The 21,818-nt window shown below is 46.1% G+C and overlaps 1 protein-coding gene and 1 long non-coding RNA gene across 11 annotated transcripts in view; one reads left to right on the top strand and one right to left on the bottom strand.

The window, feature by feature from the left end:
- Nucleotides 1–1,097: 1,097 nt before the first annotated feature.
- ZNF516 (zinc finger protein 516) overlaps nt 1,098–21,818 on the bottom strand; it is a 172,045-nt gene continuing 151,324 nt past the window's right edge. For 4 of the 9 annotated variants that reach the window (XM_065533606.2, XM_045377931.3, XM_045377929.3 and 1 more), the window contains 3 exons: nt 14,280–14,384; nt 13,341–13,408; nt 5,135–5,421 (listed from right to left, as the gene is read on the bottom strand). In XM_065533606.2, the coding sequence (XP_065389678.1) occupies nt 5,362–5,421; nt 13,341–13,408; nt 14,280–14,384 (233 nt within the window). In that variant the 3' untranslated portion in view covers nt 5,135–5,361. Of the gene's footprint in view, nt 5,422–13,340; nt 13,409–14,279; nt 14,385–21,818 lie in introns of all 9 variants that reach the window. The other 5 variants (XM_015439608.4, XM_015439607.4, XM_045377928.3 and 2 more) reach the window with 2 other exon arrangements.
- On the top strand, nt 16,043–20,144 carry LOC141409009 (uncharacterized). 2 transcript variants are annotated; one of them, XR_012427048.1, is made up of 3 exons: nt 16,043–18,509; nt 18,544–18,980; nt 19,049–20,144. It is a non-coding gene; the product is annotated as an uncharacterized lncRNA (long non-coding RNA). The 2 variants fall into 2 exon arrangements; XR_012427049.1 differs by having other exon boundaries at nt 19,015–19,146.

Here is a 21,818-nt window from a genome sequence, read left to right as displayed (position 1 = left end):
CCCTCACTGCTGGGTGAACAGGAGGCGGATAAAGGACGTAAAACTGCCTTCCGTGGGGAAGCAGCTTGGTTACTTGTGGAACCAAAGGGTCTGGGATGCAGCTATAGCAAACACCAGTAAGCTCCTGTGCTACCGGGGGGACTGACCATGTCCCGTGACACAGGGAGATGTAGGCCAGGGTTTTGTTTTGTCCTAACACAAGTGTTCTTAGCCCTTCGCTTCAATTACCTATTAAGGACTTTGGTGTTGCCACTTCGTTTCAGATGCACGCCCTTCTCAGAAGAACCAGCCATCCAAGAGGAAGGAGGTTCTAAACAGTGAGGCATAAACCTCGGCTGAGTTAGACAAGCTCCGCACTTGACGCAAAGGCCTTTCGGATCATCAAAGGCCTTCCGAGGCAGCATTTTCACCGCAGAGTGGCGCAGAGGGCTAGAGGCTCGGGTGGGGGGAGGGACGCCCACTGCTGTTCAAAGTTCCATTTCCTGCCCAGCCCATCTGGGAAGCCACATTCAGGAACTTATCTAGTCCGTCCTTTCTTCAGCCAGTAGAGACACAGTTATATCTTTTAATTTAAAAACACATTTTATCTTTTTAAATTAGAATCTTTATTGCATCTGATGGTCCTGTCTCATTTTCGCTGTCTCATCAGTAAACCATTGCAAATCACAGCGCCAGCCCCTCTGTGTCCCCACGTTTGACACAGTAATTTCCTCCAGGTGTGGCTGAGTCAGAATTCCTTCTGCGTCCATCCCTATACGTCCAGTATGGGTGACAGTGCAAGGGTAAGAACAGTGAGTGTATTCAGTGGGGAAATAAGAGGTGCTGCAAAAAAAACTGAGAAAAACACAGCATCTTCCATTACAAACAGTGAATGTCCCGGAGTCCACAAGAGTTGAAAAAAAAAAAAACTCGGGCCATCTGGGCATCTTTTCAGATGAACGATCTTGTGAATCATCCTAAAATTCTTCTATAAATAAAGAGCATTAACACTTTGGTTTATGTTCAGCCAACAAAAATAAATAACCACAGATCAAAGCGGGCTGTCAAACGATGTAAGCCACCCTCTGAAATTGGGGAAAAATGTCTTACAAATCTCAGAACTCCAAGATGTTTTTATTTATTTCAAATTCCAATAGAATGAATATGTTTTATCTAAATATTTTTATCACACAACTAAAACATTGAATTACTTTTTCAGAAATAGAGTTAAATACATCAATCTAGTTACAAATTCTAATATAAAGAGTACAAAATATAATGTTATAAATTGTATTTTAAAAAAGGAAATACAAATTCTATGGCCTTTTGCATTTTACTGCCTCAAAGTAGAATTAGCAAAGCTGATGAAGAATGAACATTTTCCCTTGGGCGGGTGGCCCCTGGATCACTTCCCACAGGCATGTTACCGGGCCCCAGAGCGGGCTCCCACCAACCACCAACCACGGCAAACACAGGCGTCCTCCTCACTTGAAGTCCTGGCCTGTGGTGGTTGCATCTTTTTTTGCTCAGTGAACAAAACGTTCTGAAATTAGAACTCACCCAAGTTAAAAGCAGTAAAACAACATATGCTACTTAAGACGTTCTGAAGTGGAAAGTAAAGCTATATGAATGCCGTCCTTCCTTCCTTCCCTTTTCTACAGCTTGGAAACCTCTGAGAATGTGCTGGGGGTGGCAGAGGAGGGTTTGTCTAGTTTGAAGGAAGGAATGTTGGCAGACAGTCTCCAGCCACGAAAGCCCAGGAGGTGCCCTCTTCCACACAGCGGACTAAGCACTGCACCCACTTTCTTTGATCCAGAAGGCATCACTACTGACCCCGTAAGCCACACCCTGTCTCTCTGTCCAAAGAACAGAGGCCCACCAGAGAGGCCCCCCTGGAGAGGCCCCCTGGAGAGGAAGCTCCCCTTCCCGCGCTCAACCCTGCGCCCTGAAGGCGTGTAAAATGATGAAACCCACATGTGCCGGAGCCCCTGCAGAGGTGTTCTCGTGCCCTCAGCGACCTGTGCACAGTGGCCAGATCAGGGGCGTGGCCTGTCATACTGGGCGCTCCCTTCTCTGACGAAGTAACTGTATACAACTCCCAACTGCTACTTCCTGAAGCACCTGCTTTTCAGGAAACCAGTGTCATTCTTGGCTTAAAAAATAAATAAGTAAATATTGGGGAACCTCTTATAACATTTAATACTTTTCACAGCCTCAAAGGTAAAATTCACCGGGCTTTGAAGCCAAGTCTGTATGGTGCTGAGAACGGAATCTGTCCGTCTAAGATGGCAATAAGGCCTTCCGGGACCAGGCAGAAAGGTAGGCAGGTACAGTGGCTGATTTCCCAGGGAAGATCCTCAACAGCTGACTTTTGAGAGAATTTAAATATTCATTCTTCAAATTAAGGGATACGAGTGAACAACCTGAAAGATTTTTAGAAGCTCATTAGCTGTGTGTTATTTGAATGCAAAAATGAGGAAGAGATGTGAGCAGGAAACAGGAAGAGTGTGGGAAGGCAGGCCAGGGTGGAGCCAGGCCCCAGCAGGGGCAGAGGGGGAAGCAGCGAGCGGAAAGCAGGGGAGAGACACAGAGAAGCTGCAGTGTAGACAACCAAACCCTTTATTGTCTAAGTTACATTAGACGCAACACTGTAAAAAATCCTGTTAAGAAACAAGGAAACAGCAGATCGGGAGAGGTAGTAGAAAGTCTGTAACAGTCAGAAGACAACGTACAGAAGTGTATCATGCAGAAATTACCATTCGGAAAAAAAAGGGAATCAAACAGTGGCTAAATAAATAAGAAAACACAAATCATATTAAATACTATGACTGAACTGACATCAACAAATTAACAAACCAATACAATACTGATGATTGGTGAAGGAAGGGACCACACACCTCGGCCTGCCCACAGCTGGCCTCAGGGGATGGCATTCTTGGGGGTGTCCCCCCCGGTCTGTTTAGCTGGGTGAAAACCTTCCTCCTGCACTCTGCGCGGCCCCGCAAGCTGACTGTCCTCCACGCCTGCTCTCCTGCAAGCCAGGAAGGATCCAGCCCGCGGCCGGCGGGGCCCCAGCACCAGCCCACTCCCCACCAGACTCTCCAGGATGGAGACTCGCCAGCAAGACACTTCCAGCTCCAAAGGCCAACTGCACTTTTCCATGCCGCTTCTGAAACCGTAAAAATGTAGACTACACTTTTGTGTCACTTTGGGTCCAGAATGTCTTTTTAATTAACTAACACACAGAGAAACGGGACTGGGCCACTAGTCCCTGACATTCCTAACAGTCACCGTTCACTTCCGGCCAAGAAAACAAAAGCCAGAAAATGCAGAATGATCACTGTGGGGAAACTACTGAAATGATTAAACATAAATCAACACAAGAGTCTTCTGATTTCTTAGGTGGACAGAGGAATGTGTGTCTGCAACTCTGCTCAAAATAACTTTACAGAACAGCCAATTACAGTTGCTTAACTGTATCTGCATGGACATTCCTAATTACACCCACAGAACAGATCATTTTCGTACATATCTGGTGTAAGAGGATCAGAAAAAAATAAGTAAAAAAAAAAAAATATATATATATATATATAAGCTAGCCAGTTACATTGCATTGTTTGAAAGTGTTGCAAAGTAACCTGAACCGTCAAGTAATTTAAACTCAGTAACAAGTAGAATCCAGAACCAAACATTAACTAATAACAATAACAACAACAATAATAATAATATTATAATAATAATAATATTCAACAAATCATTAGAACAGGAAACCCACACTTTAGGGTGTGTGTGTGTGTGTGTGTTTAAACAAGACTTTGTATCAGAAGCCCACTGTCTACAAAAACTGCACTAATCCATTACTGTATTAAGTAAACTGTTGCTCTCACCAGTATTAAAGGTTAGGATAATTTCTGTACATGTAAAATTATTGCTTTTTTGAAAAATATATTTAGCATGCTCGTTTTAATCCATTTCCTGCCTTTACAAAATTTCACAATTAAAAAAAAACCTAGTAAAGCTTTTGCAAAAAATTTCACAGAACATTTTCATTCAAGGCAGCAGTAACTTTTGATAATGCATAAAATCATATGTGCAAAAATCTGAAACTCTCAGAAATATTACCATCACACATAGTGTCACGGCAATGGGAAAAGAAAATATTTATATCTGTGGAATACAATTTCAATTGCGTACACTGCATGGTTTAAGATCCTTTGTTATGGGCCTTAACCCCCACCACAAAAACTCGCATTTGCATTACTGAGGAAGAGGTATATAGAGCCGTCCCCACCCAAGGGGCTGGTGATCCCCACCCTTTATGAACGAAGTTACTCATCCTGTGGAGGTCACCAGGCCCAGGGAGAACACACACCCACTTGCTGGGGTGGCTCAGGGAAGGGGCGGGGAGGCAAAGAGTGGGGACAGAAGGTGCCAGAGCTCAGCACCCTAGTTATCTAGGGCCCCTGAACCTGCTCAGGGATTCTTCTGCCATTACTAAAACAGGTCCGAATCGGGAGGACTCAGTGGCTAAATAATTTGTTAAGACGTATAGTCTTCCTTTGTAAGCAGTTTGCAGAATGTAGCCCTGTTACAAAAAGGTCCTGAGAATAAACAAGAAGCCTGCTTTTCTTAGTGTTCCACTAGCTCTCTTCCGAGGCAGAATCTACGCATTCCCACAGACGTGTCGCCTTTGCCAGATTCGCTCAGTTCGAATGGTGGAAGGAATGGAACAGGCACACGACCCTCAGGGAGAGTGCGACGGAACCAGCATGAGGGTCCCATCATCATGCCCCTCCACCAAGCCTGCTTCCCACAGCACCTGAACCTTCCCCTCTCTCATTTACTATTTTAAATACCCACTAAGACAAGGAGAGGCAGTAGTATTAATACTCGATCAACCTCAAATCCACCACGGTTTTTGCTGACATCATCTCCACAGTCCCTCTTAGCATGGGAGGCCCCTGTGACAGTGCTCAGCCTCGCCACTCTGTCCAACACACGTAACAAGTATCTTTTTTTCCAGTGTCTCAAACTTGTCTTGAATAAGATAGATGCCTTGTGCCCCTACTGTGCCTGCCAGTACTACTGTTTATTATAAGAAAATATGGGACTATGGGCGATGAGCACGTAAATGTGTATATAGTATCTACATGTATTTCTAGAGTACAGCATCTTCATTTATTTCTGAACGTTTAACAAGGAGAGGCATCTGCCTTCAGGTTCCACTCCAGCGCAGCGGCTCGGGATGTGAGGTGTCTGCTCAGGAGTTCTCCGGCTGTTCTTCCGTGGAGTGGCCAGGTCACAGGTGGGAGGCTGCGGGGACATCGTGAGGGTACTGCTAATGGCCGTTACGGGGACCTGGGGTGCGTCGGAAACACGCCTTTAGGTTCCCTTTCTGAGAGGCACTGTCTGGACGGTACCTGTGTTAGAATGGTCTCTCCCCTGGGTGAGAAAAAGGAAAGAACAGGAGAAAAGCTCATTTCTGCCTTCTGGTTTCTAAATGCATTTTTCCTATTAATTTTCTAATCAACATCCAAGAACACAAACAATGACCTTCACAGAGCAAGCCAACCAAGTAGGCAAAGACCTGACTTGAGCTGTAACTCATACTATAAAACAAGCATGAAGTAAGTTTAAATGTGCCTTGCTGCCCTAAAGAGAGGCGGTTTGAAAAAGAATCATTTCCAGTGTGATTTAGAAAGGATCATTAGACTTCTCTGATGGTTTCACATGTAAGAATGGCAGATGATAACGTCTGAACCAGCTCTGGAGAGAAGGTTACAAGTTGGCAAGATGAGGAGGCAGCCAGATTGTAATTTGTATAGTACAAAGCGGATTTACAAGTGAACGGTAGTTCCAAAACAAGGCTGAATTTGGGGCCATACAAACAAAAAGCACGGCTCTCACACACGTCTGTCAGAACTTCAGCGCGTTTTCACCCATTTCCATCAACAATTACCACACCGGAAAAAGGGAAGGGGTATTTTACAGTGAACTGCGAGAGAAAACCAAGCATAAATGGGGGTCCACAGCTTTCAGAGAATGCTCTCCAATGACATGTGAAGCATCCCTGTTTGAACAATAGCGTTTACAATCTGAGGACAAAAACAGTATGGCCAGATTTATCTTACTTAACTGCATTAACCTTCAGCTAAAATCCTGAAGTGAAACTGACCACCAGAAATTAACATGCATACGTAAACCAGGGGATTCATGTAAAATTCTAACTGTTTCCAGCTAGACCTATAGGAACCCCAGAAATAATGGCGGAGTGGGGGAAGGTCTGGTTGACATAATGAATTAAAGGCTTTTCTTAATAGTTCCAGAAAACTCCTCCTTACAGCTGGCTCTGTGTTCATGGCATCTACCAGTTGACATGCAGTGGAAGACAGAGAGATACTCGACAAAATTTTATGAGGGCTTAGGGGGTGGGTGCAGTGGTGGAGACAGCAGTTTATTTGAAATGATGGAAACAGTAACAGAATGAGAGATGTGATAAAACTTCCCTAAGTAGATGGTGGATTTCCTGCAGTAAACGGAGAAAGATTGTTTTACATTTTTGTACAGCGACATCAGGCTGTGAAGAGATCTCTGAGGTTCTGACGGGAAGTATTCATCATCAACGGGGCTCACCAAGAACCAATTCCAAATACATTCGGGAAGGAAAATGGTCTTGTGTTTACCGGAAGAAAACTGGGAGTTACAGTCAGCTGTTGGGTGGTTGGTCTTGACCGTCTCTGCATAGTGAAAAGAGCCGTCAGGGACCGTAAGAAGTGGTCAGGGGGTGCCTATGAACACAGGGGCTTTGTGTGCCTAGATTTCACATGGACGGCACCCCCAGGGCACATCCACCTGGGTAACTCTTCCTTTGGACCAGAAGTCACAGACTTGCATTGGGTTAGGCCTCAACGGACTGTTCTAGAGGCGACAGGAAGACGGCCTCTCTGTCCATGACGGGCTAACGTTTCACATTACAGGGCTCAGACGGCTTTAAAAATATTTATTTTGGAAGCACTGCAAAGTCCGGATAAACCAAACAACTAGGTGGTTAAACTGTGTTCACAAATCCAGATGCAGAGATGCCTATTGTCTCTTCATAATTGAAGGGATGTGTTCCGATACCTCATTTTTTAAGAGAGTTGTTTTAAGTTATTGATTCACCAGAGGCCACCATGTCATTATTCAATAAAGCAGCCCCAGAGCATTTTTAAGAAATGAATAAAACATGGAAGAAAGGAGGCACAGAAATATTCAAATTAAGTGGACACACTGTAATCTTTTGAGCACATCCACATCGCCTTGTCCTCCGGAAAGGGAAAGAGCAGTCAAAAAATGGGAAGCCTGCTTTTAGAAGATTGCGCTTTTCTTTTTTGCAGCGGTGAATTGTGGGCTTTTCAGTAATGCTGAAAGAAATACTATCTTTCTGGAAGGTATTTCCGTGTTGTAGGGATGGATATTGACTACTGGAACTTTATGAGGTCTACTTTCTCTTTCTTTTAGTAAGGCAAGGGAAATGTGTATGTAGTGGTGGGTGTGGATCAATGGCCTGCACACAAAACACCCACCATATGCCCCAGGACACACGGGGCACCTCTCAGCCTTCAGAGGGAGGTCAGCCTATAAACAGGGCTTGCGGTCAGCCACGCAGGCAATGCTAAGTGCCTGAGGACCAATTATGCACGATGCTTTATTGACTAAAACCTTACCCAACAAGCCGTAAACAAGGGCTATGCGACTGGGGTGATTTTGGATAAGTCACCAGGTCTAATTCATGATTTTTGGTAGCATATTTTATTTAGAGAAAATGGAAAATGTGTTTTTAAGATGCTTGTTTGGTTTAATAAACAAGAAAAGCTTAAGCAAATGAGCTGAATTTCAAACTCTGATCTGTGATGCTGAGACTCTAAAAGTGATACTGAAAATAGATTATGCATATATTCAAATGTACCAACCTACGTGATTTCTCCATCATTTGCATTATAATAGCCACAGCTAAAAATGAGACAAATTAGGTCGCCATTTATTTTTTCATTTCCTGTTATTTTGATTAATGGAATTATTTATCCAGCTTAACTATTTTTAAATAACATTTAGAATAATAAGAAATAAACTATTAATCATAGTCTTTAAATTCTGGCAAGGAATCCAAACAAATCAAAACACCAGATTTCATATTTCAGCAGTCATGCTGGTCTTTTAATAAATCCCAAAACCACGAGGTTGGGGGGAATAATTTTTCTTGGTTTCAAAAATCATTTTAATTTCTAATGTTTAACAACAATGTAACAAAAAAAATCAATTTATCTGCAACACCAGAGAAACTTCCTAGTTTTTCCTCTAACATCCACAGGACAAAACACCCAGATTTCAACATATTGTTTTCAAAAAGTGTTTCTAATGATGAATACTGATGATTACTAGAAATTAAACATTTATTCAGTTGTGCTGAACGGATGACCAAGCATCTTTTAAACGACAACATGCATGAGCTCTTCCCCTCATTTAGAATTTGATTTGGAGGATCGGCAGTCCTTGGCATTAGAACCATCTTAATCCAAAACACAGTAAAAGCACCAAGGACAAGCACCAGGGCCACCGCTGGGCTGGAAGAATCAGCCACAGGGGCGGATGCCCTCACAGTTGGGCTCCTGAGGCCCAGGGCCCGGACCCTCTCACCATCTTCCTTCCAGCTTGTCTACGATTGAGGCCAAAGAGTGAGATGCCTAGAGGGGCGTGCTGTGAGCATCCACAGCCTACGGGGAGCCCTGTTATATTTATCCTCCATCTCTGCCTTCCAAGGCTCCAGGCATCCTTTCCACCCTCACCGCCTACCAAAGGAAGGTGTTCAGAAAGAAGTGGCTGCTTGACTATCTGGTTTTCATGATGTCCTCTGCGGTCTTAAAGTAAGTGTTTGTAACACGGAAGAGGTTTAAACAGTGCATGTGCTGAAAAAGACTGCTACTAGTGTCACCACGAAAGGAAACTACTTTATTTCTCCTCAAGCTTCAGGTGTGTGCTGATGAATTAAACTGACTTTAATTTAATTATTTATTCTTGATTCTGACCTATGGTGAAATAAATCAATTTCAGCAGATTTACCTGGCCCTCGTGCCTGTTGAATTGTTTAGCTGAGATAGACGGTGTATCATGATTTCTCAGAATTTTCCAGTATAGAATATTCAAATATTAATATGACAAAGTAAGGGCAATTGTTCTACAAAAACCAGCAATGTCTGTCTACCAACCGGAGGGCTTTTGAACAGAATGTAGCAAACGAGGTAACTATGCCTATCCTGACAATACTTTTCTCAAACTCACAGTTTTCCTGCATCCTCTCTTTAATGAATAATTAACGACAAGTCTCTTAAACCAAACAAAACAAAGAGAAGCATGCTGGCAGGTTCCAACAAAGCCACAAGACACCAAGTAAAGAAAACATGCCGTCAAACTGAGTTCATAAGCAAAATCTACTAACCGGCTTATCAATGACAGTCATCTGTCCACACAGGCGTTATGTGTGTAGACGTGTTCACATGTGAGCTCACCACAGAAATGCTCTCCAAGTATGTGAGTTTCCTCCAGTTATTAAGGAAAATTGCTTATTTTTGGAATAAATGACGAGGTCACATTGAATGTGTGCTTCATGGCGTATGTTCTAACTTGATTTCCACAGCAAGTATACAAAATAAGCACCATTATCATTATTCTATAGATAAGGAAACTTAGGTTACATTATATGTCTATGGTGGAGGATCAACGTTAAAGCCTCTACTCAATAGCCCAAGAGATTAGTAATTTATATTATCTGGGTCTCTAAAAGTAGCACTGGCTGACCTTGAATGAATTTAAATGTTGATAGCTATTAGATATATTTAGTCTCTGCCAGGATCTCTCCTCTCCACTTTAAACCCGTATCTTCGCCTGCCTATTGGACATTCCTACCTGGGTTTCCACGAAGCTCTCACTTACCCTGAATTCCACCTGGAAATGTTTTACCCTGCTCCTCCTTCCAGCCTCAGGGAAATGGATCATGCCTGGGGCCAGCTGCCTGAAGCCAGACCTGGGGTCAATATGATTCCCTCCTGTCCCTCACTTCCCACACCCAATCCCTCTGTGTTACCTCTCAAATCTACCCGCTCTCTCCAGCCCCATGCCAGCTCAGGCCACCTTGTCTCTCGCTGGGATCAAGCGAAGCGCCTCCCAAGGGCTGCTCCTGCCACCAGGAACCACAAAGCCCATTCTCTGTGGCGTGTGACCTGCTCACTCTTCTCACGCTACAACTCTGACGGTGTCCGTCCTGCCCCTGGGCTCTCTACCCCCCATGGGAAGAAATTCATGAGTCTCAGCAAGGAGACCTGGTGCTCCCTAGACCCTAGTCCCGAGCCTCTGCCCACCCACTCCGGCTCTCCCTCCCTGAGCGGACCCCCACCCAGCCCCTCCAGTGGAATGTGTTCCTCCACTCTGGGCCTTCCACGTGCTGAGCACTTCAGGAACGCCCATCCCTCTGCCCCTCCAAAGTCTTCCAAGCGCCTCCAGCCTCAATGACAGGACCCTTCCCATGTCACAGCGCTGCCCTGCTCTGCCCTATTTCCTGTCTAAGCCACCCATGGACCTTTGGAACCAGAGAAGCAGGAAAAATGGTTTTCTTGTCTCCCCAGTACCCTGTACAGGCCTGGCACACAATGGGTGGTCAATAAATATTGTTAATGAGTGAATAAATTATTATAAAATGGAATTTCCAAATGCTGTTTCAATTAAATAATTTAGCATCTATTATGTATATCTATAAAAGTCCATTGACTTTTAAGTGTCACATCAAATAATTTCTGCATGAATACACAGTGTTGCATGATCCAAAAAAAACACAGCCATGATCCCTAGCATCTAAAGCCCACAGGAAAAGAATCTGATTTAAATATTAATGAATGTTGGTAAAGCACTCTCAATATGAAAAAGAATATGATTGGTAAGTATGAATCACATTCCAGACATACATAACTACAGAATATTTTTCTATAAATCTATAAGGTATTCTAAATTTAACATAGCTACTGTGATTTCTGTAAACAACGAGAACTACAGGATAAGAACAAAGAACCCTAGGATTTAAACCTCTACCTATTACTGATGTGTTTTGCAATTATCCTACGCAACAAATCTGTATGGGAATGCTTAAAGATATAGTTCCAAAGTACGTTAAGGAAAATGCAATTTCCTTAGAGAACCAGAGTATTCAGTGGTAAATCACCAAAAGCTACTTTAAATGTAATGAAAGACAAAAAGTACTATCAGAGGCCATGATCTCTTATACAGAATTTAACAAACTGGCTGCCACAGCAGGAGACGCATACAAATCTAGCTCAGTTTTAATGCCAAGGCCTGAACTGTCACTGTCCTACGAATGCAAGGGAAGCTGGTCCACTGAGATCTTCACACCAACAGTGAATACATAAGCTAAGTCTGAAAGATACATTAACTCAGACCACAATATTGAGTTACTGTAAACTCGAAACTAAGAGTTAGCTGGTGTGAAGTGTAAAGTAACAACGTTTTAGTCTAGAGAGACAAAGACAATGATGAAACTACATCTTTTCTATATCAGAAGCAGGAATGAGTAACAATTATTATAAACTCCCAGCATAACCAATAAGTAACACAGAAATTATTGAAAATACAGTCTACATCAGTTGCTTTTTGATCTCCTACTTCTCCCTAGGACAAGAGCTTTTCAAAGGGGCTCAGGCAGAATTAATAGACAGCAAATAAAACTGCCATGCATTCCTGAAGAATCTCATCAACTTGTTCATAGATCTGCCTGGCCTGGCTTCCCGCCCCCGTCAAACATTCCTACCCAAAAGCCAGGTCTTTGGTGGGTTTAACGGGTCACCTGTGCAAGCAGGAACACTTAGGACTCACTCCAGTTGTAACATCAACTTGTAATTCTCAATTACGGCATGACCTTGCTGTTACTACATCCCACAAACACATGACGGTGACTGTTTGTGGCAAGAGGGTTTTATTTCTGTTAAAAAGGACAACGCTTCCTAACTGCAGTGGAGGTCGTGCATTTGGAAATCGTTTAATTCCGTTTTCAGAAAGATGTTTTATTTATTTCATAAGTTGTCATAGTAGTGGGTAACTGTGGGTTTTATTAAGAAAGGCAGAAGCTAATTATTTAAAACCTGTAATAAATGGCAAGGCTTTTTGTCAACAATACGTGAAGCAAAGGCCTTTAACAACACATAGAAATTCTACCAAGGCAATAAAGGAAACGAAATCACTAATCAGGTAATGTCAATTTGACATCCAGCCCAGCTCAATCACTCATTAGCAGCGGGCCCTTGGTGAAGCCATTTCATGCCTCTCACACCTTTTTCCTCCAGAAATAAACTAGAATGATTCTCGAGTTTCCTTTGAGATCTCACTAGATCATACTGAGTCTTGGGATCCCTCGGAGGTCTTAATCGCCCTCATCCTCACCAGCAACCAGGAATCCCAGAATTAGATTTGTCAGGGCAGAAGACACAAACTGAATTCAACCACCCAGACAAGGCTTGATTGTCATGGCAAAGAAACTCTTTCCTCAGTGACAAAGGAGAGCGTTTGTCTTTGGAGAAAGCCAGAACGTTATTTAGAGAATGCTTGTGCAACACGGGTGTGACGTCCTCCGAGGGCAAAATGGGAGAGCAATGAAGATACACACTCTCACCCTGAAAGAACGCAAGAGACCCGCTGCGGGCTGTGGGCGCCGCACTACTTTACAGCAGGACTCAGAACCGCGTGCTGACGCAAGGGTCCTGCACACTCCGTGTATACTGAGTGGTGTATGTACACAAGTCACACCTGGATGGAACGGTGCATCACGGGCACAGGCACACAGCTACCTTCAGGCACTCCGGCCATGCCAGTCGTGTTCGTAATGCAGAGAAACAAAGCACAAAGCCGCAAGACACAACGCTGGACGTGAAACTTTTCTTACAGAATAACACAAAATTAATGTTCCTCAAGGAGGTTAACCATCATTTGTTCTCAAGCAAACTCATATCCAAAACCATCTCGGAAAAAAAGGGAGTTTCTAGTGTTTGCAGTCACCGCCAGTCTGTCCTGACTTCCTCCTCCCCAACACAACCAACAAGCAGCGGTGCGCACCTAGACCCTGCACCACCGGCTGGGAGGGCTTCGGTGCGGGGACTGCCCACAGACGGCCCCGAAGGGTCACGTTCCAAGAAAGTGTATAGGATTATTTACACATCTTGTGAAAAAAAACAAAAAGGAGGTCATGCTCCAGCGATGAGCATCATGGTGCACCTTTCCCAGCTACTGCATCAAAACCCAGACATCCAATTCATCATGAGACCTACTTGTTTGGGGGCGTCTGCGGAGGTGGTGTGAACTTCAGAACCCCGGGGTCCATCGGACTCAAACACCACTGTGGGAACAAGGGGTTTGTTAACAGATGAGCGTGTGAGCTTCAGGACGTGCACATTAAATGAGTCCATTACAGATTAAGTACTTTCACAAAAAAAGACACCAGCGCCTAGCCTGTGGCTGGAAAATACCAATTTACCGTAACACTTACAGTAAAGAGACTGTGATAATGGCTGCCTGGGGCCACTGCCCTTTTTAATTCAGACCTCGCTGCTGAAAAAAGCAATCACTGACAACATTAATTATCGGTGTGTGTGTAAGGGACCCTCTTCTTGCATTACTTACCATTTGGCCTGTGTCATCTTGCATCAGACCAGCTTCTGTGTGCATCCTTCACAGTCCTGATAGAGAACCCCGTCTCCCCATCTCTCTAATGCCCCTGCACTGTCCTGACAGTTTCCAGCCTGATCGGGCGCAAGCTCTCTACATAAAGGCTGAGGGATTTTGCAGTACATCCTGCCAGGTAAAAAGGGGCCCAGGCGTATCCCACAGAGTCCAGTCAGTGCCAGCGAGGACACAAAACCATGCCTACACAGTGCTAAAAGGGTACTCTGATTAAATGTGTGCTGGTGGCAATGCCGTTTATTAGCATATTCATTTCTGAGGAGTCAGTTACTCTCTAATTAAAATGGAACATTTGCAAACAGGCTTATCTCAAATTAAACCACATGGCACATGGATACCAAAAAAATCCATTTCAGGTGTGGAGTGGGGGCGGCCGGTATACGATCCCGGAGGCAGATGGCGGGGCCCCCCCATCTGGTAGGGGCTGAAATCTCAGTATCTCCCTGGCTGCGGATGGTCAAGGCACTGACGGAAGAGACCCCTCTTCCTCTGCTTCCCTCAGGGACAGCTGGGCGGGAGGGCGGTACCTGAGTGTGCCCGCATGTGGGCCCTGAGGTGGCCGGGCTGGTGGAAGCTCTTCCCGCACTCGATGCAGACGAACTCTCCTGGCCGGGCCTGCGTCCGGAGCGTCCCTGCGGTGGCGAGGTGATGGTAGTGGCAGTGGCGGTGGCAGGGCCGTGGCGGGGTTGGCGTGGAGGTGAGGAGGCAGGAGAGCGAGAGGGAAGCGAGAGGAAAACATCATTAGTCTGTCTAACGTGTCATCATGTGAGGCTCCCTTCAGGCCCTGGTGACAACTGTCAGCCTTCATCTCGGCTCTGCTGACAGGCCAGGCACTCTCAGGACTACAAGGATGCATAAATTACAGCGAATTAAAAACCGCTCCCCGGGACGGGAGGCGCCCGCCAGGCTGCACGTCCGGCTGTGCGGCTCCGAGCATCTGCAGGCTGGGCCCAGCCATCACCCAGCTCTGTCAAGCGGCTCATCCGGCAAATCAGAGTGACACCAGCGTGACAGAGACAAGGCTCATGGAAAATAGGAAGTGAGCGGGACCAGAGCCCGCCGTGACCCGGCCGCGATCCTGGGAGACCTACACAGAGTGAGTGCAGCCACGGGGCGGCCCCACTTCTGGCCCTCTCTCCTGCCTGCCTGGGTGGCTCTGAGGCCACGGCCCCCAGCAGAAGGGAGGAGACACCTGCAAGCACCAGGCAGCAGCCCCCAAGGTGCGTGCACTTGCTGGCCATCGGCAAGGTCGGAAGTCCCCAAGTCCCACCTTCTCCCCAAAGATCTTGCCACATCCCTGTACTCAAAGGCCGGGCTTTGTGTTTCCTTCTGATCCAAAAAGCCACACGGCTTTTATTAGAAAGGGATGCAGAGTGTGTGTCTGCACACCTTTTCTCTCTGAAGAAAAGGCTTGTTTTCCACATGCTGGTAGCTCCAAAGACATTTCTCTGGCTGGGAGAGTCACTGTCACGTGCAATAGTAACTCAACTCAGTAGGAAAAAAAAATAATAACTAGAAAAAGTCACACCTGTTGCAATAATTTTTTTAAAAAGCTGCTTTACGCAGCTGAGTTTTTATGTATCTAAAGGCTGACACGTGAATGTGAACAGCAAGTGAAGAGAATGACAAAAGGCGGCCGGGCGCGGTGGCTCAAGCCTGTAATCCCAGCACTTTGGTCCGAGACGGGCGGATCACGAGGTCAGGAGATCGAGACCATCCTGGCTAACACGGTGAAACCCCGTCTCTACTAAAAAAACAAAAAAAAATACAAAAAACTAGCCGGGCGAGGTGGCGGGCGCCTATAGTCCCAGCTACTCGGGAGGCTGAGGCAGGAGAATGGCGTAAACCCAGGAGGCGGAGCTTGCAGTGAGCTGAGATCCGGCCACTGCACTCCAGCCTGGGCAACACAGTGAGACTCCGTATCAAAAAAAAAAAAGAGAATGACAAAAGGCACCTTAGTCACACTGGTTGAAAACAAATCTTCAATATTGTTTCTCTCACTCTAATTGAGAGTAGCTCAATAGGTAAAAACATAAAATCATGTTTACGCTATAGATGTTTATGGAAATAATAAAGAAATGCACGAACTGTGAGGCACATCTTGTCAAATTTCTTAAATGACAGATCATTAACATGAATCAGAGAAATTTAACACCTTAGCCATTGACTACTCAACATTCCCATTGCCTTACATACACAAAAGGAATAAGAAGAAACATTTCAACCAACACTCAAGTTAACAGGGGCCAGCTGCGGTGGCTCACGCCTGTAATCCCAGCACTTTGAGAGGCCAAAGCGGCAGGATCACTTCAGTCCAGGAGTTCAAGACCAGCCCAGGCAACAGAGTGACAGGCCTCATCTCTACTAAAAATGTAAAAGCTATCCAGGCGAGCGGTGCATGCCTGTTTCTAGCTACTCAGGAGGCTGAGGTGGGAGGATCACTGGAGCTCAGGAGGTCAAGGCTGCAGTGAGTTGAGATCACACCACTGCACTCCAGCTTAGGTGACAGAGTGAGACTCTGTCTTCAGAGAAAGAAAAAGGAAAAAGGAAAAAAAGAAGAGGGGAGGGGAAGGGAGGGGAGGGGAGGGGAAAGGGAGGGAGGAAAAGAAGGGCAGAAAGAAAAGAAGGAAGGAAAGAAAGGAAGGCAAGAAAAGAGATTTTTAAGCTATTTTGCTCCCCCATTCATTTGCACTAGAAACACCAGCCAGTGGAGCTCCTATGAAACAAATTTCTGAATACTTTGGTTGTCTGGATTTTCCCAGGTACCATCTAGACTGCATCTGCAGGTGGAATCTGACCACACCTACACAGAATACTGACTAATGATGACGACATGCAATGTCATCTAACATTCAGAACTTTCAAAAATGAAGTCATTCTCATTCTTTTTTCAAGTAATTGTGGTAGCTATTTCCTATCCAAATGAGCAACAGAGAAAACACGGACAGTCCTCCCGCTCACCTGTGCTTATTTCCTTCAATTAAGGGTGCATGAGCACGCGTGCACACGCACTCACGCAGGCGCACACACTCACGAGTGCACGCGCACATATGGTTTTCCCACACATTTCACCATATCACTCTCTCTTTACTTTTTAAAGACAGGGCACTTGCCCTTACGGCCAACAATGTTATGCCCAAGCTACCCCAACATTCCGAGTTAATCACAAAGGCGACAAACTCCATTTGAACAAAGACCACCTGGTGAGCACGCAGCTCAAATGTTCTCACCTAGAAATTCAGGTTGTGTTTGGAAAGTGGACTTAACAGTGAAAGAAAAAGGCCTGGCGAACTTCAGAGGGGTCACCCAGTCCTGCAACGTTGTGTGTCATTATGGGGTGTTGTGCTATCCATAGAGAAAGAGGAGATGAAAAAGACTCTACAGAGAGAGATCAGACTGCAAGGAAGCATAAAGCTTTCATCACCATAATATGAAGGCCTCCTTGGTACAAATGACTTTTTTTAAGTCCTAATAAGAAATACCATCTATTTTATCTGGAATTATCTCATTTTATTAGCTTCAAATTTTATTCTAAGATTCATCGTATCAGATCATCTAGGCTGGCCAAAAGGTCTGAAAACACAGATCACGTATTATTTTATTGCTATTGTAGCAATAAGTCATTTATGTTCTATTCCTGTATGTTTACAGACTTGGCAGTCACACTGTACAATGATCACAGAAAATGCAGTGAGTTTTTCTTCTTAAATGGTCAGGGAACCCCTAAGGGAGGTAGCGATAGTTCTTTTCTTACTGTTTGGGTAGAGTTTTTAGACTCTCCCTATCTACAGAAACATCACCCGAACACATGCGGGGGGCGGGGAAGTCTCTGAGACTCCCGTTTCCTAACTTCTGAATAAAACCTGTCTCAGAAGCATCCTGCAATAGCAACGTTCTCTGTATAAATGGAACACGTCCACTGCAAAATAACAGAATCACACTTCTAGCATCCACAACTGTTGCATGTACACATGAGATGACTTCCGGTTCTCTGAGACCATTCTCCTCTGCATATTTCTACCTCCTCAAACTACAGAATCATGCTACAGCAATAGATGTAATCAATGACCACGCACAGAAAAGTTGTGACCTTTAGATCTGCAGACAACACCCACCTAGCAGACACGTAACAAATGCATGGGGTGAGAAGACCAGAACGTACAGATACACTTGTATAATAAGACACGTCAAAAAGACCAATTTGACCAAGGGAGGAATGAAACAAGATTCTAGACTCATGACTCAAAAACTACAGGTACACCACAAAAAATAAACAGCTGAACAGAAACAAGTGGAAGAAAAAAGTCCTAAGAAAGTGTAGTTACTCCAGTATTCAGTAACACTCAAAAAAGGAAATCTAGGCTGCACAGATGTCCTGGGTTGCACTAACAGAAATCGAGTCTCTGTAACAGGAAACACGAGTGTTCTGTTCACCTTTCCAATAGTCTGACCACGCCAAAGTTGCTGGGTTTCCTTCTGGCTACAACACTTTAAGGGCGTCAGAAACAAACATTCAAGTATGGAGAAAGGAAATGTGGAAGGTCCTGGAGACCAGACAGAGGATGGACGTGAAGGCCCTAGAGACCAGGTAGAGAGTGGACAGGGACGGCCCTGGAGACCAGGTAGAGCATGGACGTGAAGGCCCCAGAGACCAGGTAGAAGGATGGACACAGAAGGCCCCAGAGACCAGGAAGAGAGTGGACGTGAAGGTCCCGGAGACCAGGTAGAGAATGGACACAGAAGGTCCCGGAGACCAGGTAGAGAATGGACACAGAAGGTCCCGGAGACCAGACAGAGGATGGATGGGAAGGCCTCGGAGAGCAGGTAGAAGATGGACATAGAAGGTCCCGGAGACCAGAAAGAGAACAGACAAAGAAAGTCCGGGAGACCAGGTAGAGGATGGATGTGAAGTTCCTGGAGACCAGCTAGAGAGTGGACAGGGACGGCCATGGAGACCAGCTAGAGAGTGGACATGAAGGCCTCGAAGACCAGGTAGAGAATGGATGGGGAAGGTCCCACAGACCAGGCAGAGGATGGATGGGAAGGCCCCGGAGAGCAGTTAGAGGACGGACAGGGAAAGCCCTGGATACCAGGTAAAAGATGGACGCAGAAGGTCCCGGAGACCAGACAGAGGATAGACAAAGAAGGTCCCGGAGATCAGGCAGAGGATGGACGTGAAGTTCCTGGAGACCAGGTAGAGAGTGGACAGGGAAGGCCATGGAGACCAGGTAGAGAGTGGACAGGGAAGGCCATGGAGACCAGGTAGAGAGTGGACAGCAAAGGCCCTGGAGACCAGGTTTAGAGCATGGACGTGAAGGCCCCAGAGACCAGGTAGAAGGATGGACATAGAAGGCCCCAGAGACCAGGCAGAGAATGGATGGGGAAGGTCCCAGAAACCAGGCAGAGGATGGATGGGAAGGCCTCAGAGAGCAGGTAGAGGATGGACACAAGAAGGTCCTGGAGACCAGAGAGAGAATAGACAAAGAAGGTCCCAGACACCAGGCAGAGGATAGACAAAGGTGGTCCTGGAGACCAGGCAGAGGATGGACGTGAAGTTCCTGGAGACCAGCTAGAGAGTGGACAGGGACGGCCATGGAGACCAGGTAGAGGATGGACGTGAAGCCCCACAGACCAGGTAGGAGGATAGACACAGAAGGCCCCAGAGACCAGGCAGAGAATGGATGGGGAAGGTCCCAGAAACCAGGCAGAGGATAGATGGGAAAGCCCCGGAGAGCAGGTGGAGGATGGACAGGGAAAGCCCTGGATACCAGGTAGAGGATGGATGCAGAAGGTCCTGGAGACCAGGTAGAGGATGGACACAGAGGTCCTGGGGACGAGGTAGAGGATAAACACAGAAGGCCCTGGAGACCAGGCAGAGGATGGATGTAAAGCAGGGATGCTAGGTCCAGGAAAGACAAGAGACAAGTGTCTGAAGGTTTAAAGGACTATCACATAGAAGAGCTCTCAGCTTGTTCTGATGGCTTCAACACAGAGACCTGCAGGCAAGGGAAGTTCACCAAAGCTAGGGGCCCAGGAGGTGCCGAGCCCCTCACCAGAGGCGTCCCATCTGGAGATGCTCAGCACTTCTCAGGTGCGCTGACCGAGTATCTAGACAGGCTGACCTCAGGTACTCTATACCTGGGAAGCCAGGATCCTAATAATGCACCTACTAACAGGTGTATTTTAAGACCAAAAAAGTGAAAGCACTTCCCTTAAGAAATCCAATTTAGAGTAGACTTAGAAACCATAGATTTGCTGACTCACGCTATGTCTCGATGTGTACATTATAAGAATAAATAACCCAAGATGAGCCCATGTGCTTTATGACTAGTATTTTTCACATATGAAAGATAAATATTTAACCTCTCTCTTTCCAAAAAAAAAAAAAAAAGGCCTTAGAACCATTTATTTTTAAAGATGTCTGTAAGAAAAGGGAAAATACTTCAGCCTATTTTGGACTTCAAATTCTATCATCCGAAATTTCAAATCCTTACCTTAGAACTCACTTCTACTTTCTCAGAAACAGCAACTATGCCACCCACAGGGCAGCTCAGAGGCCTTTTAAAAACTGGGGATGCCACTTTCCAGGTGTAAGCTGACAGGTTTAGAACTTAGGGTGTGTGCAGGCTGTGAGCGCGTGACTACATTACGGGTCAGGTGGACTAAGCGGGCGTCAAACCCCCCATGCTCTGCTGGGAGGCAACCACGAGGGGAAGGACAGAGTGGGCAAGGTGCAGCCAGGGACACCCAGCTTCCAAGACAGCGGAACCCTCACCACTCAGCCTTCTCTGCTTCGGGTTCCAAGAAAACCCACATCTCCAGAAGTGAGCTGGCATCACGTCAAAGGGCCACCAACAAACTTGTTTTTCACTTTGCAGCAAATAATCTACATGACTGAGAAACCCTGCTGAGGCTGAGAGAACTCACTCACTTTAACTGAACACGGGAAAAGTCAAACCATCAATCCACATGGCACTGCACCGCACTTCCCACCCGTGACGGCCTCCTCAGGTTACACCATCCACCCAGAGCACACGGGCAGGGAGAAGAGATGAGGATCTACGACCCCGCCTCAGGGACCCCCACTCCCGAGTCACACCTCAGCCCAACACATCTCACGAGACCCTCGAGTGTCCGGGTCTCGGCCTCATCCTAAAAAGTTCACAAGCGCTCAGCGGTCTAATGTAACAAGGTCGGCTGGAGTAAGGCCTTCGCCGGCAAATCTGTAAGGCGGCAGCAGACCTGCGATGTCTCCTACTGGAAAACACCTGGGGTGAGCATCCCTCATGCCAAGACGGCCCCAGCAGGTCACAGATCTAGGCTGGCTCTGAAACCCCAGCCTAAGCCAGGAGCTCAGCAGGTGACTCCAGCACCCACTGGGACATCGTCCCACGGTGGATCTGGGGAAGCTCACTGCTGACATCTCAACTCCCAGACCCAGAACCACACCCTTCACAGTCCTGCCAGCGGCCTGAGTTTGCAGCCCTGGCTCTCAGAGGCCATTTCTAATGGTAACCACTTTAAGAAACCGCAGGCTTACGATGTTATTTATTTATTTATTTATTTATATTTTTTGAGATGGAGTCTCACTCTCACCCAGGCTAGAGTGCAGTGGCACGATCTCCGCTCGCTGCAACCTTCGCTTCCTGGGTTCAAGCAATTCTCCTGCCTCTGCCTCCCAAGTTGCTGGGATCACAGGTGTCCGCCACCACGCCCAGCTGATTTTTGTGTTTTTAGTTCGAGATAATGTCTCTCACTGTATTGGCCAGGCTGGTCTTGAACTCCTGACCTCGTGATCCGCCTACCTTGGCCTCCCAAAGTACAGGGATTCCAGGCGTGAGCCACCGCGCCCGGCCACAATGAACAATTCTAACAAAGCATGGTTAGGACTTCTCAGGTAATGAACTGAGACTGTGTTTGGTTTTGGTTTTTAACAGAACTTGGGTTTCTTTGTGTTCTGGACGTTAAGTGAGAGTGACCTTCAATTTATGTTCCAGCACAGGGTGCCGCATGCAGGGCAGGGCGCGCACCGGGGAGGCAGGAGGAAAGCAATTCCTTCTCAGTGT

Source organism: Macaca fascicularis, chromosome 18 (genome assembly GCF_037993035.2).
Source record: "Macaca fascicularis isolate 582-1 chromosome 18, T2T-MFA8v1.1".
NCBI lineage: Eukaryota > Metazoa > Chordata > Mammalia > Primates > Cercopithecidae > Macaca > Macaca fascicularis.
This window is presented reverse-complemented; position numbering and strand designations above follow the sequence as displayed.